Genomic DNA, 14,735 nt, shown 5'->3' on the forward strand with positions numbered 1-14,735 from the left:
TTTGGTTGCCTTTGGCCAATCGCTTACTACTAGGTTGGATTGGATGTCAACCTGTGGAGATTTATGACATATAAATTTTGAGACAAAGAGAGTGAGACTCATGATTATATTTTATTATATAATTATTAAACTGGAATTGTAATCTAATAATCTCTTGTTAAAAAGATGGGGAAATTACTTAATACACCCTATATGAGGGACTTTTTTCCACATAGTCACTAATTTTTTGGCCGTAGCTAGATAGTTTATATAAGTAAATTGTTTCTTTCTCAATTGTCCCTCAACCTCGTCTCTCGGTATAATGTCATTGAAATACCCACTATCCTTTTCTCATCTTCACCTACTTAAGTTTTTCATTGGCAATTGTGATCATTTCTGACGATTTTTTTATTGTGAACGACAAATGGAGAATAATATACTCCTAATTTTGAACATTTAGATTTATCTTTTCGATTTATTTGAACAATTTGTTTAAAAAAAAAAAAAGCAAACAAAGTTGAAATTCAAAATTTTGAAGATTACGTTATAACTTTTGATTCTAGTGTCTATTTTGCAACTATGGTATATATATTTTGGGTATTTCAAAAAGATTTATCCAATATCGAAGTCGAAAAATCTGGATCACATTTACAATGTCGAATTCAACACTTTTTATCATCAAGTTCAACATTTTTATTATTGGGTTTGCTACTTTTTATTGTCTAGTTTAATATTTTATTGTTGAGTTTAACGAAAGATAAGGTTGAGAAAATGGTAGCTTAATCGTTGTCGCTCAAGACAACTTGGACATGAACTTTGAAACCATAGTTGATCAATTTTAATAGTTGGATTATTCCAATAAGGATCAGATTGGATTCAAGACTAATTAAATAAGTATTGTATGGGACCCTTACTATATCAGATTTTTATTGGATCTTAATAGTAAGATCTAGATCCGATCTATTAACAATCAAATAGGTCCAGATCGCGCCAAACCAATTTCTTTACAAAATCTAAGTAAACTTTATCTCAACAAATATAAAATGTAATTTATATACTTCTCAACTTTATCTCAACAAATGTGTAATATAATTTATATACTTTTTAACATATTATCGGATCAAGAAATGAGTGATCTAGATATTGAATCGAAACCTTATCGAAATCCAAAACATCGATCCAGAATCAAAGTTATTGACTTGATCGGATTTTGGGTCTAATCCAATCCATATACAGCCCTTTTGGGTAGACTGGGTGAGAGAGAGAGAGAGAGATTTTGCATCTCTACGAAATCATGACTTTGTACTAAAGAGGTAAGAGAAGAGAACCCCACGTCTCATATTGGCTAGGTAAGTTTCCACAGTACTCTCGATACTCCAAATATTATTTTAATATAAATAACAATACTCCAGTTTAATTTAGGTGGTAATTTTCTATCTCAAACTGAAAATGTAATTAAGGAAAAAATTCTATATCAAACTCGGCAAAGTGATGTTTATTACTTGGACAAGGATTAAGGCTGACTCTGTAAAAACCTTCCCCAACAGTTTGGTCCTAAAAAAGTTGAGAGAGAAGTTCGACTTTTATTTTCTTAAAAGCACCATTCTTTGGCGGTGAGTCCATCATTTATGGATGATCAAGAGATTCGGCATACATTTAACCAAACGAATCAGCTACCAGCATCAATATTTCAGCAACAAACACATCAAATTTTCCAGAAGAATGTGTTGGGCACATTCGACTTTCTCGCATGACAAAAGTAAACCAAAAGTCTTTAGACATTTGAACTTTACCAATCTATGTAAACTTGACTCTTATCAAACATTCATTTTTTGAAAAATAAGTAAATTAAATCATCTTAATTGACTTTCTCTTAATTATCTCATATTGAGACGATTTTTATGTTTCACAAATATATTTATTTTTTAACTTTTTTTTTTTTTTTGGCAGCAATCAAAGTTTTACTATGTTTAATCTACAAAAATGTCAATTCTTTGGTACATAATATTTACTTCAAATAACATAAATAATCTCAATAACCATATAAAAATTTCCATTTAATTTGATTGATATACATCAATCATATATGCCATTGTTGATTATCCATGCTTTTCTTGTTTATTTTTATTTTATTTTTTATGCTTCATTTCCTATCTGAGCCTTTAAAGTGGATCACAGTAATGACTAATGCAGATCCAAAGCCCCACTATCATCCTCAATAAACCATATCCTTAACCTTTACATAAATCCCTTTAATCATCAATAATAGTTCACGACAATGTTTTTTCCAAAACCCAACAATTTATTATAGTTTGAATGGTACTTCAATCAGTGTTCTTCATTTATATTGCACAATCTTCATATGCTTCTGGACCTGATGGATACAAACTGCAATGGAAAGACGATCTTTTTGTCTTTTAGTAATAAAAATGAAACCTATTAAATAATTTTTTGATACTTAATAATATTTATGAAAATTCCACTGTACGAATTTTCTGCATTTTGCAATCTCTATAACATGATCAAACAACAGAACATGAAATTTCTTGCAAAGAAACAGAGACAAATGTATTGGACGTCATGGGTGTCCGTCCAGGAAACAGATATTGGAGAGCTCTTAAGAAAAATAAGTGATAATTGATACAATTGATGATCATACACTACTAACACAAACAACAGAATAACCCAAGCGAATAAAAAACAGAGAGAAAAATAAAAACTCATAGAAGCTCTCTTGCAAGCATCACGGGTTTTTCCTTTAGAAATGCCACATCACCATTTGGTACTGTCAGCAAATGGTGATCCGAGTCCTCGTCCTCGCTCTCTGCAGCTGCTGATGACACCCCTGACTCTGATCCATCTTCTGTTTTTAAATAGATTGAGAGAAAGCAAATAGGAAATTAGACATCGTGAACATACATAGACATTATGAAGAAGGGTCTCTGCAACATTAACTTGGTTAGATGAGTTACATGATAGTCTTCTTCTGAGCTTCATACAAAAGAAGATGTGTTGCAAATTCTCTTTGTTGGATAAATTTTTCAAAAAAGATCAAAACTTTAGTTTTTTCGAGTCCCACATCTTAAAGTTTTTTTTTTTTTTTTACAAGTCGTTCTAATATTTTATTGTACATTATGTATGGGGACTCGACACACACTGACATACAGGTGTGCAAGGGGTCTGGACCCAAGGGTTGTGATCAACATACTTTTTTCTCACATTAGAAATGCTAAGAGGCAAGATAATAATATAAAATTAAATATCAAATAGTTCAATTACTGAGTGAATTGTAAAGGTATTTAATAATAAAATAAATATGTAGGAAAAAATAATCCAATCATTAATGCATATGATAACATTGTACATAACACGTCCTTTACCCACAAATTACTAACCATTAACTCACATGCTAATCAGAAAAAAATTTAAAAATAAAAATGATAACATATAAGAGACCGCATTCATTGAAGAGGTGAATAATTAATTCCCAAGAGTCACCTTCAAATCTATAAAAGGTTCAAATATATTGGCAGATCAGACGTTACACTTCTTCAATGAAGTGCAGTCTCATGAATGTAGAGTAAGGGGTATCGTATCCTGCGAGAGAAGCTCCAGGTCCACTTACACCTACAGTAGGAAAACTTCCTTCTAAGGGAACCTAAAGTAAAATGCCTTGTCCTTTCTAAAAGTGAATTCAATTACTTTACCATTGAATTTCTGGTGCATTCTTGGATTCTCACTAGCCCCATATGGTGGCATTATGAACCTTACTATCTTACTTGATTTAAATTCCAACACTTTAAGGCTATTATAGGCATTATTGATTATGAAATTTACGAAGTGGTTTTAGTCTTCTGCTATTTTTAATAGGTTTAAGTGGTATAAAAGCCACATAAACACTAGAATTTCCATTATGTCATGCTTTTGGAATCGCTAAAGTTGGAAGAAAAAAGTTTTCTAAAAGAGAAGTTATTTTTTTCTTATAATTCTTGTATCGGTGCCATTTCGACCAGTGTTTCTTACTATCTTACTATTTTTTGTTGTTTTCATGTTTTGTTTGCAAAATCTTGATGACAGAGCAATTTTCATTTCCTAGAACTTAAAGAATTTTGATTTGAGAAGATGCCATCAAGATGCAAAACGACAAAGTAGCTCTAAATGCATGATTAGATCAAGTAGAAGAGACAGAAGGAAACATCAATGATCAACTTGAACAACTCACTGGGCTTTACCACAACTCTTACAGTTGTTTGATAGACAACCTGGTGGTGGGCGCCGTAACCGAACGGACCATGAGGAAGATGAATATGATATATCAGAAGGGGGGCAATTCTAATACCATGAATCACTGAACCCACATAAGAAACCGAACCAATGATCAAGAACACTGCAAGTGCGAGTGTGGTGACTAAGGAAATTTCCTTATCAACGAGCACAATATCCATGGTGGTTGAGGATGCAGATGTGGCCACTGAAACCACGGAGAATGTGATTTTAATGGTGAATGTGTGATTACTGGTATAACTGCGAAAATTGGGACATTGCTTATTACCACGAAGTTCTTCAAGGACCTCTAAAGCAAAAAAAAAATTCTCGAGTTTGATGGGAAATTGGATCCACATTCTTTCTAAGACAGGTTCGAAAAGTTAGACATGGTTTTTGGACTTTTGCTTCTCATTTGACTGGTTCTGCCATTCGATGGTGGTCGTGATAAATTTGGGGGTCCAACTTAAAACCAATTGGCAATGAGTGGAGAGGCCCAGAAGCTTATAAGGAGAGAGACAAAACAATGAGTATCCGATGTGGGACTAAACTCAACACGCCCCTGCACGTGTGGACTGGACTGAGCCTAAGCACATGGAGATATGAATTGGGTGATGTGGAGTAGAGAAAGGAAACATTGACGGATTTTGCGGAATGTGACCGGTTTTGAGGCGTTTGAGACACCTCAATTTTGCAGGCGGGACTTCTTGGGCACAGTAATAGTAATACACTTGTTTCCAAAGTTTAAATTTGTCCTTTCGTCTCCTCAAGGAGAGGGCAGACACAAGCTTGAAATCAACATCCTTGGCTAATTTGGAGGAACAAGATGTGGCTTCCGGAAAAGAATGTAAGACATCTGATTCGGCTTCTTCCATATCCTTAATGGGAGATGCTAATTTTGTCGTGAAAGGTGAATCTGATCAACAACCTGATGCAGAGAAAGAAAGTAAAGACAATGGCTATTTTCTTGAAGGAAATGGATCAGAGATACCATACTCAGGTCCAAATCCTAATGCTTCTGCTGCAGCTCCAGCTGCTTCATTAAAATCAAAAGGCTTGAATTCTGTCAATAGAAGTGGTCCAGTTGTTACCCACGTTTCTCCGCTGCCGTTGGATTCAAACTCATGCATGTCTGCAGGCTCATCCTACTTGCCTAAATCTACACCTCAAAGTCAACCTCTTAAATCCTTGAAGGAGGTTTCTTTTAGCCAACCCCAAATCTTTGGGATGAGGGTGGATTATTCTTCAACGAAGGTGCCACAACTGGGATCTGATTCTTGATCAGCTGGACTCACTGAAGGGTACCATCCTGTAAGAAAGTTTTCTTCGTTAACCAACCAAATTCAAGGACCATTCCCGCATAATGGTCCCATGAGAAACCAAATTCAAGGACCATTCCCACATAACAGTCCCATGACCTACAGACCAAATGGTTGGACATGGGCTAGCAATGATAGATTTAAGTTGGGAGAGAAGTGTAGTAGGAATGGAAACTTCGAAACCTCAAGGGAACCAAACCGAGAAAAGTTCATTAATGGGAACTTTGAAACCTCAAGGGAACCAAACCAAGAGAAGTTTAATAGGAATGGAAACTTTGAAACCTTCAGGGAACCAAACCGTGGTCCTAGGGCTCGTGAAGTACGCAATCCTTTGAGTTCATCAGCCGAGAATGTTGAGTTTGTGATCTCGCTCCAAAGGAACAAATATAACCTTCAAGATTTTCAAACCGTATATGAAAATGCGAAATTCTTTGTTATAAAGTCTTACAGTGAAGATGACATTCATAAAAGCATCAAGCATGGTGTATGGGCAAGCACTCCAAATGATAATAAGAAGCTGGATGCAGAGTTTTAAGATACAGAGGCAAAATCTACTGAGTCAGATATAAGCTGTCTGATCTTCCTCTTCTTTTCGGTAAATGGAAGTGGGCAGTTCTTAGGCTTGGCTGAGATGATTGGGCCGGTAAATTTCAAGAAAGATATGGACTTTTGGCACCAAGACAAGTGGAATGGATTCTTCCCTGTAAAAGGGCACATAATAAAGACATACCCAACAGTAAGTTGCGGCACATCATATTTGAAAACAATGAAAACAGGCCTGTGACGCACACCAGGGATACACAAGAGATTGGGCTTAAGAAAGGTTTAGAAATGCTGGCCATTTTCAAGAGTTATACAGCAATAGCATCAATGTTGGATGATTTTAAATTCTACGAAAACCAGAAAAGTCACTCCATGCCAGGAACTTATAAGGAGAGAGACAAGGCCATGAGTGTCCGATGTGGGACTAAACTCAACACGCTCTTGCACGTGTGGACCGGACTGGGCCTAAGCATGTGGAGATATGAATTGGGTGACGTGGAGTAGAGAAAGGCCCGCTTTGATACCATGATTGGCAAAGAGTGGAGAGGCCCAGGAGCTTATAAGGAGAGAGACAAGGCAATGAGTGTCCGATGTGGGACTAAACTCAAAAGGTCGAACCTCGAATCAGCCCGAGTTTAGATAGAACATGACAAGATAAATACAACTGAAGATGAAAACTGTCTATAAACCTGATTTATGTTGACATCTCATGCCATAGAAATTTCAGAACGCTGTCGCAATCTGAAATATCATGATTCAGACGTGGTAACTTACACTAAGTTTCATTAATTGCCAGTTAGGGTAGAGTTGCGAGAATTTGATGCTGTAGAATGGTAAAAAAACCAGGCTTTAATCAAAAGATGAAGAAAAACCACTCATTGATAAAGAAGATTAGAATCCTAGGCTTAATAGGTTTAATCATACAACCAAAGTTCTTTCCAAGAGAACTTTCCCGACATATTCTCGACACTCAAGACAGTTAACCCAAGCCAACTAGTGTTTTGTTGGCCCCAAAAATCACGTTGGTGGGCACCCTCACAATCCAACCAATAGTCATCACGTTTCACAAACTTTTCCCATCCACAGCTCATGAATTTATAAGCTATTCAACAGAAGAATTGCTTATGCAGTTTAAACGCAATCATCATGGTTTATGAATTACGTGAAGTAATCAAAAGGAAAGCATAAACGAATTTCTTTTCCATTTTGAATTTCCTTTCTTGCTACTGCAGTATATCGATTAAGAACCTGATATTCATCATACTTCAGAATGTTGAGCTAGTCCAAGCAATTAGTAGACAGGAAAGAACATATAACGAATTAATTTGTAATAATAAAGTCTTGAACAATGGAGTAATAAGCCAAAAAAAAACTCACCAGAATACACTGGATGATCAGGTAAGTGCCTAATTGCTGTAACTTGAATATTTTCTGGCAGTAAACAGTTGCAGAACGAACCTGAAACTTCAAAAACTCACATTGATAAATGAAAGAGAAGGATGAGGTAGTTTGAAGACCACATGAACCCCCCCCCCCCCCCCAACCCAACCCACACACACACACAAAAAAAACTCACTTCAAAACTCTCTCTCATCCCTTACCTAATCTGGCAAGCCGGTTCACCCATCCAGGAATTGGTTTTCCAGTGAGACGCATACAAACGTCATCTGTAAAATGGTTGCAATTCTTTGCAATCAAATGATACGAATCTCCATGGTATCTTCCAGAAAGGTGTTCCATGAATAATCGGAACTCAGAACGAGACATCTCTGTGCTTCCCAGAGGCACTGACCGTCTGAAAATAAAACCGGGGCAACTCTTTGGTTCCACCTCAAATACCCCACTAGTTGGGTACTCATGGGCTCCAAATCCATACTCCATACCATGTGCTGTTCGTCAAATAGCATAAGAATTTTGTTAACATGCATTCAAGAGATGGCACAGCAAGAAAAGCTGTCAAAATAAAGAATTAAAAAACTTAATGTCAGATGATTTCCTGTCAAGAACTTCTGATTTTTTGGGTTCAGAAATACTTTCTGAGTGTAGCATATCAGGAACCATGATTTCAGGTTAGAAGAAAATCTTATGTAAGAGCCTTGCTACTCAAACTGATGAGTCTTGAAACCCAGATCAGAGGGGTGATGCAGGAGCTACTGCAGTTAGGTCATACCTAGTTTTGGTGCACAGGTGTGACACCATATCGTCTACTCATAAAGAGTATGAGTGATACCCAATGATACAATAGAGGTTGACACACAAAGTTAATAGGTTTCAATCTTCTGTTATAAATAGTTGCTTTTTGAGTAACAAGGACACTACAGTTTCTAATTATTTGTCCTGCAAGACCTCATATTATACCCATGTTCATGTGTCAGACATGTGAATACAATTCAACAACAAAATAATCTTAAATTTATTCAAATATTTCGTTTAAGCTATTATTTATATATAGCTTATATAATTTTAATCCATGTCAGCTTAACTAATATGAATTTCTTATATTGGATAGTAAACATGAACTAAAATATTCCAAAAAAGGATGTCACACACGTGCCGGTGTCTTTGTCTCACTGGTTATTTGTGAGTGGGACTTGAAATTAGTAAGGGTCCTAAAATTAGATATTCTGGTCATTCAGAACCTTCTTCAACAGGATTATTAGAATAGAAAAGTTGTCTTAAGAGTTAGTAACGACTAGGACTAGAAACTTAGTCATTGGATGCATGGATAGTGATATTCCTTGAAACAACAGAAGGGTGCCACAAACAAATCAAGCATGTGGCACCTACAACATGGGACACCTGCAAAAGGATCCATATACACTTCTCTTCCTCGGAAGATCTCTCCAGCTAATTGTTTTGTTCCGAATTAATTTGATCAAATTCAAAAACACCATCAAGGAAAGGTCTTGAAATTTCTCACACCGAATACAAAATTAGCATGCTAATTAACTATATCATCCTTAATGTAACCTTCCTCTTCAAACAATTCCCAGTCTACTCTAATCTTAGATATGTCGTCGGCTCTTTTGCAAGCATTAGCCACCCTATAAAAGAATTTGGTAACATTGACTCCTTCCAACAATCATCCAACAAATTTATTCCAACTCAACAACCTTGAGAAATTCAGATCTTGTATTAAGCCCTCTATTGTCTTCCAAAGATAAACCCTTCTCATCATCCTTCCAGTAAACAATTTTCTCACAAATAGCATTGCTTTAAGATTTATTATTCTAAAAAGGATTTTATAACTCCTCTTTTGGACCAATTACCCAAATCTCAAACATTCCAAGAAAAGTAGCTTCACCATCATTGTCAAACATTTAGGTTTTGTTTGCTCCATCGATCACCTGCAAGGCTGCAACCTTAATGAGGTACTCAACAAACTGATGCAGGACGCTCAGTGAAGAAGATGAAAGAAAGGGGTTAAGGAATTCAGTGTGAGATTGGGTTAAGGATTTGGGCTACAATAGGGTTACCTCCAATGTTTAGGGTAAACCCCAAGGATTCAGTGTGAAATTTATTCCAATTAGGTAACTCAACTCCTTGATTCTAGGGAGTAAAAAGAGAAACCAATTAAGCCATAAATCTTGAAGATTTGGATTCTAATTATCCTCATCTCTTTATTTGGAAACTAACAAAATCTGCTAAATATGGAAATGCAATCTGAGATTTCCTCTGATTGCACATTCTAAATTCCACACATCCAGATGTTGATTTTCTAATATCTGTGCACCTAACATAATCTGATTCGGAATATACAACCACTTCCAAACAATTGGATCCTCTATAAGTGAATATGTAATCCTTGATTCCTTGTAAATAGCAAGAATTTAAAATGAGTCTCAACGTGTCGATTGCTCAAATTTCAGGCTCAAGCCAATTTCCAATGTAAACTTTCACTCACCTTATCTAGGATATTGACTTGAATTGAATCCATGTATTGAATTCAAAACATACATAGTTGAACCCGAGCAAATCCACTAACTGTTGGAAGGGGCATATATTGGTTTGAAAGTATGCTAGAGTTATATTATTATCTTTGACTAATTCTTTGGCTTCTGACAATCTTTTTGGAGGTGACCCTTCTTGTTAAATAAGAACACTTCACATTGCCAGATTTTTGTTGTCCTTATCAACATCAGATGCAAGGATTTCTTTATTTGGTGAGCCCCTTTTTGCCTTTATCTAGTTTTTCCTCTGTTTTCTTTTAAATTCTTGTGATACAAAGTGGAAAGTGTTCCCTCTTTCACTTCTAAGTCATGATTCCTCTTGCACACACATGCTTTACAGTTCATTAAGATTTCACTTATCTTTATTGGTGATGTAGGTAGTGAATCTTAAATGGATTGGCATTGAGGAAGAAGCAAACATAGTATGAATTGAACAAGGAAAGGTTCATTTACCTTCATTACTAGGGATTCTAGTTGTGCCGCAATGTGTGCCATTTAAAAAATACTGCACACCAAGAAGACCATCATATTTCATAATTGCGAGCTTTACCATGAGAGTTTCAACTAGTGATTTATCTACAGAGGCAATGCATTGCTCAATTGATGTAAGATAATCACGTGCCTTTGTAGATGACAGAATATATCCTCAAGCGTGCTTAGTTATGATCATCTTTATATACATAAGACTTAGCAAATTCGGCTGCTCCTATTTTTCGTATAAGACCTTTGCTTCAGATGAACTCTCATTTGTGGATTGTACTGACTCATCAATTCTTAAAGCCAAATCCAAATCCATAGTGCCCAAAGCAAATCATATTTGCCCAATCCCCAAAATTAGATCCAATCAACATAGGAACATTGCAGCGAATTAGCATAGGTAAAGAACTAACTTTTAAGATCAAAATACTCACTCATTACATGATGCTTTGATATACTTATAAAAAAATGCTTTGATATTCACACTAATTCAATAATCTAGATTAATTCTAAGTTGTCAAATTATAGTTTCACTCTAGTGAGAAATCCGGTGCATCATTTTAATCTTTCCTTTGGTTGAGAAAATAACATGCTATCGATCTACTTGGTGGGTGAGCAACATCACTCTGACAGGGGAAAATCTAATCAATAACTCTATAATTGAGAATAGTTCGTGCTTTTGACACTCCAATGAAACTCAATCATAAAAGCAATCCCGATCACACTAATCCAATTTTAACAATTGGATGAAAGAAGACTGATCCTTTGGATACTTCATCCTCAATCTCATAATTGTACAATTGTGATTTGATGTTATTACTCTCAAAACTCAATTATGGTTCAAAGGATCAAGAATATCGATTTGAAATCAATAGATCTTCCTAGTTGGGTTGCTTTGACGACTACCGAGCTATTCTAACCAATGATTCAATATCAAATTAGTAACATAAAAAATAGTACTTTCGGCATGATTTGTTCCATACTTAATAGCTTACAGCACCTCTATGGATCCTACTGGTGGATGAACAATTACACCACCAGTTATTAATATATTTCTTATAACATTTTATGCATGATTATATGCATTCAATGGTGAATTATTTTTAAATATGCATCCAAGATTCATAATTTGATGCTCTGATACCAAATGTTAGATAGTTAGTGATGGGGACATCTAATCTTAAAGAGTAGATTTTAGCTTTTATTTAGATTTATGTTTTAAGGCTTTATGTTTATGTTTTTTAGACTTATTTTGATGTTTTATTGGCCCATGGTCTTAGTATTATATTTAGGGGTAGTTTAATAACTTTAGTTCGTCTTCTATTTAAGTATATTAGGGTTTGAAAATTAGGAGAGAGAAAATTACAAAAATTAGGTTTATTTATTTGGTATTTTAGTTTGACTAAGATTCTTAACATATATAAATAGGTTACAATTACATCTAATTATTTAGAAGGGACGATTGTATGTTCATACTTATATAAATATTTCAGTCAAAATTTACTATTCATCGAAATATCCACCGAAATCATACATCTTTATAACTAAATTTTGATTGTTTCAGTTGAAATTCTCCATCGTGAAATAAATAGTGATTTCCACCAAAAATATATACATAAAAAAACTGTCGGTTGATCTTGAGGAAATGGAAATATTTCGATATATTTAGTGGAAATATATCAAAATTTAATATCATGCCTTCAAAACAAAATACTAAAATTTCTATAAGCTCTCAGAATTCATGCAACTAAAAAATTGAATTACTAATCCAAATAAAAGAAAGCTTATTTACCTTCGATTCCGGAGTGGAAGATTCCCAGTCCAAACCAATAGAGATAATTGTTTACATGTGTAAGATCATAAACATTGAGGAACAATCGAGTACGATTGCTTCCGCCATTACTTTGCTCCTTCGTTCCACCCGAACTCGATGACAACAATCGCATGGTAACTAATTTCCTCCCTCACTTCTCCAGTAGAAAAAAATAATCTAAAAGTCCAGCCAAAACATCTCCCAAAAGAGAACGAAAAACCCTATAAAAAAAAATCATCAACAGAATCAACTTCGAAATTACAATTAAAGCTTAACAAAAGGAAACCTAGAATTCAACAAACAAAGGATTCCACTGTAATCGAAAATTTCAAATTTGATTCCGAAATAATTTGAACCTAAATAGAAACAGAGATGGATTGACGCCTATAATCCTTAAAAAGAAAGTGAAATACTGATCTGAAAATCTGAAGTGGTGAGAGAGAAAGAGATCTTACGAATAATTTAAACTCGAATTTGCATTTTTTTAGGGTTTTTCTTCTCTTTTGTAGCGAAAGGGAGAAGGTGGTCGTGACGCCTTCAATTCAGAGGTTAGAGAGAATGACGGTTTTCTGTAAAAGAACAAAAAAATAGTTCGATTCAGATATTAACTTATTATGGGCTTAAAAGAGAAGAAAGGCAAGAATATAACAACCTTGAGTCTCCACTAAATTACGGAAATACCAGTTCCACAGTGGGGGATCAATCATGGATGGCCCCACATTTAAACGGTCACAAAATTTTCAGCTTTGATACAGTCAATCCAAGCCGTCCCCCAGATAATCATTATAATTTTCCACCTCTTCAAAAGTTTTTCAACTTTGTGGTTGACACGGGTAGACCGTCAATCCAAGCCGTCCATCAGATAAAAAATCTTTTCTAATTTTTCACATTGATTTACTCTTTTTTATTTTATTATTATTGTTATTATTATTTTAATTTTATAACCCGGTATTCTTGTAACCAGTGGGCAAAGTCCACACATCACACGCACTAGGTAAGTGAGGGTGCACCCTCCCGGGTGGCCCCCGAGGAATTAATGCTCAGGAGGGACAGTCGATCTATTCCACAAATCAAAGAATTAATCAATCACTTATTGATTGATTGCGAAATATATATATATAAATAAATAAATAGATAATCACCCTTCAATCTCAAAATTTTATTTACTTCAACATTCAAATCACAAGAACAACATAAGATTTTTAGAGGTCGAAGAAAATGAATTTTTATAAGAAATTCAAATAAGCCATTGAATTCAAATTGGACTTTTATAAACCACCAGCGAAAACAAAGGAAAACACAATTTTCATTGGGATTTGTACTTATTTCTTAGAGATTATGATTAAAAAAAAATCTCTAAGAACATTTTTCCATAAAAAACCATATTTCCTTGAGAATACAATTTTTCTTTCAAAGAATGTATTTTACCAACATATTAGGCTTTATTGCTCAAGAATTAGAAGACACGGAGGTGGTGAAATGAATGTACTTTATGCTCCACATGAAGAGCCAGTTTGGATGGAAAGTAGAATGTAGTTTTTAGGAGAAAGTATCTTTTAAAAGATAGAAAATAATTTTCTTTTACTTTTTAAAAGTAATTTTAAAAAATGAAACCAAGCAAGCTTTCTAATTTTAAAATATTAAAAATTTCCATTTAGTATCTAAATGGACTCGTAATGAAAACCTTGCCCATTTTAAAAATGATTTATTATTGGTAAACTCTTGACTAATATGCCTATCATATGAATGCATAACAAAATGTACAAAAACATGTATCTAATTTAATAATTCATAAAAACTTGCAAATTAATAAATCTTACGAATAAGCAAAAAAAATCAATAATTTAGAAAAGTTGGACAAACTCATGATTTTAATTATCATCTCATTAATCATTATTTCCTATCGTCCACTCATTTTTTTGTCTGATTGTAGTCCTTTTAACCTGTATTCATTGTTGCTAGGTTTGTTATTTTGTATCTTTATTTGAATACAATTACACTTGGGGTTATCTGTCTTCATCAATATTGGAAAATGATTATTGTGGAAACCATTTTTGTCCCACTTTAAGATTGAGCCATGTGTCCCAAGGAAATCGAGAATCATCATTGGGCTCAATCTACTTAGACATCATGGAATCATTATAAATCGCGGTAGGCACTTGTTGAATTCAAGCACAACGACAAGCAAAGTCTCGAGAAAATCATATTTTCACATGTTCAAAAATCTTAAAACAAACTGTATAAGTTGAGCACCTAAAATAAGAATGTCAACACGTTTCCTATGTCAAAATCAAGAAAGAAGTACAGTTCAAAATTGAATCGAAATGATTAAAAGCAAGTCCAAATTAACATGTAGATCGAAAAATCATTAATCTCGATCTTAGAATTTCA

General features: G+C 34.5%; 1 protein-coding gene and 1 pseudogene across 4 annotated transcripts; one reads left to right on the forward strand and one right to left on the reverse strand.

Annotated features, from left to right (window-relative positions):
- Positions 1-2,498: 2,498 nt before the first annotated feature.
- LOC147391286 (deSI-like protein At4g17486) lies at positions 2,499-12,958 on the reverse strand. 4 transcript variants are annotated; one of them, XM_086458386.1, is made up of 5 exons: positions 12,800-12,958; positions 12,324-12,565; positions 7,706-7,993; positions 7,482-7,562; positions 2,499-2,839 (listed from the first exon to the last, which is right to left on the reverse strand). In XM_086458386.1, the coding sequence occupies exons 2-5, from the start codon at positions 12,475-12,477 to the stop codon at positions 2,700-2,702; spliced, it is 663 nt and encodes a 220-aa protein (XP_086314512.1). In that variant the 5' UTR covers positions 12,478-12,565; positions 12,800-12,958; the 3' UTR covers positions 2,499-2,699. The 4 variants fall into 4 exon arrangements, with proteins under 4 accessions (XP_086314512.1, XP_086314511.1, XP_086314510.1 ...); XM_086458385.1 differs by having other exon boundaries at positions 2,499-2,842; XM_086458384.1 differs by having other exon boundaries at positions 7,482-7,568.
- Positions 5,656-6,608, forward strand: LOC147391287 (YTH domain-containing protein ECT1-like; annotated as a pseudogene).
- Positions 12,959-14,735: the final 1,777 nt, after the last annotated feature.

Source organism: Akebia trifoliata, chromosome 11, assembly GCF_017979445.1.
Source record: "Akebia trifoliata isolate Shusen 1 chromosome 11, ASM1797944v1, whole genome shotgun sequence".
In the NCBI taxonomy this organism is placed as follows: Eukaryota; Viridiplantae; Streptophyta; class Magnoliopsida; order Ranunculales; family Lardizabalaceae; genus Akebia; species Akebia trifoliata.

Bases quoted from the DNA above. Each gene is read 5' to 3' on its own strand.
- LOC147391286 (XM_086458383.1), bottom strand. From the start codon at position 12,477: ATGCGATTGTTGTCATCGAGTTCGGGTGGAACGAAGGAGCAAAGTAAT. The intron at 7,569-7,705 runs GTAAGGGATGAG...GAGTTTTTGAAG, and splicing joins GAACCGGCTTGCCAGATTAG to TTTCAGGTTCGTTCTGCAAC. The intron at 2,843-7,481 runs GTGAGTTTTTTT...ATTTAAAAACAG, and splicing joins TGATCATCCAGTGTATTCTG to AAGATGGATCAGAGTCAGGG.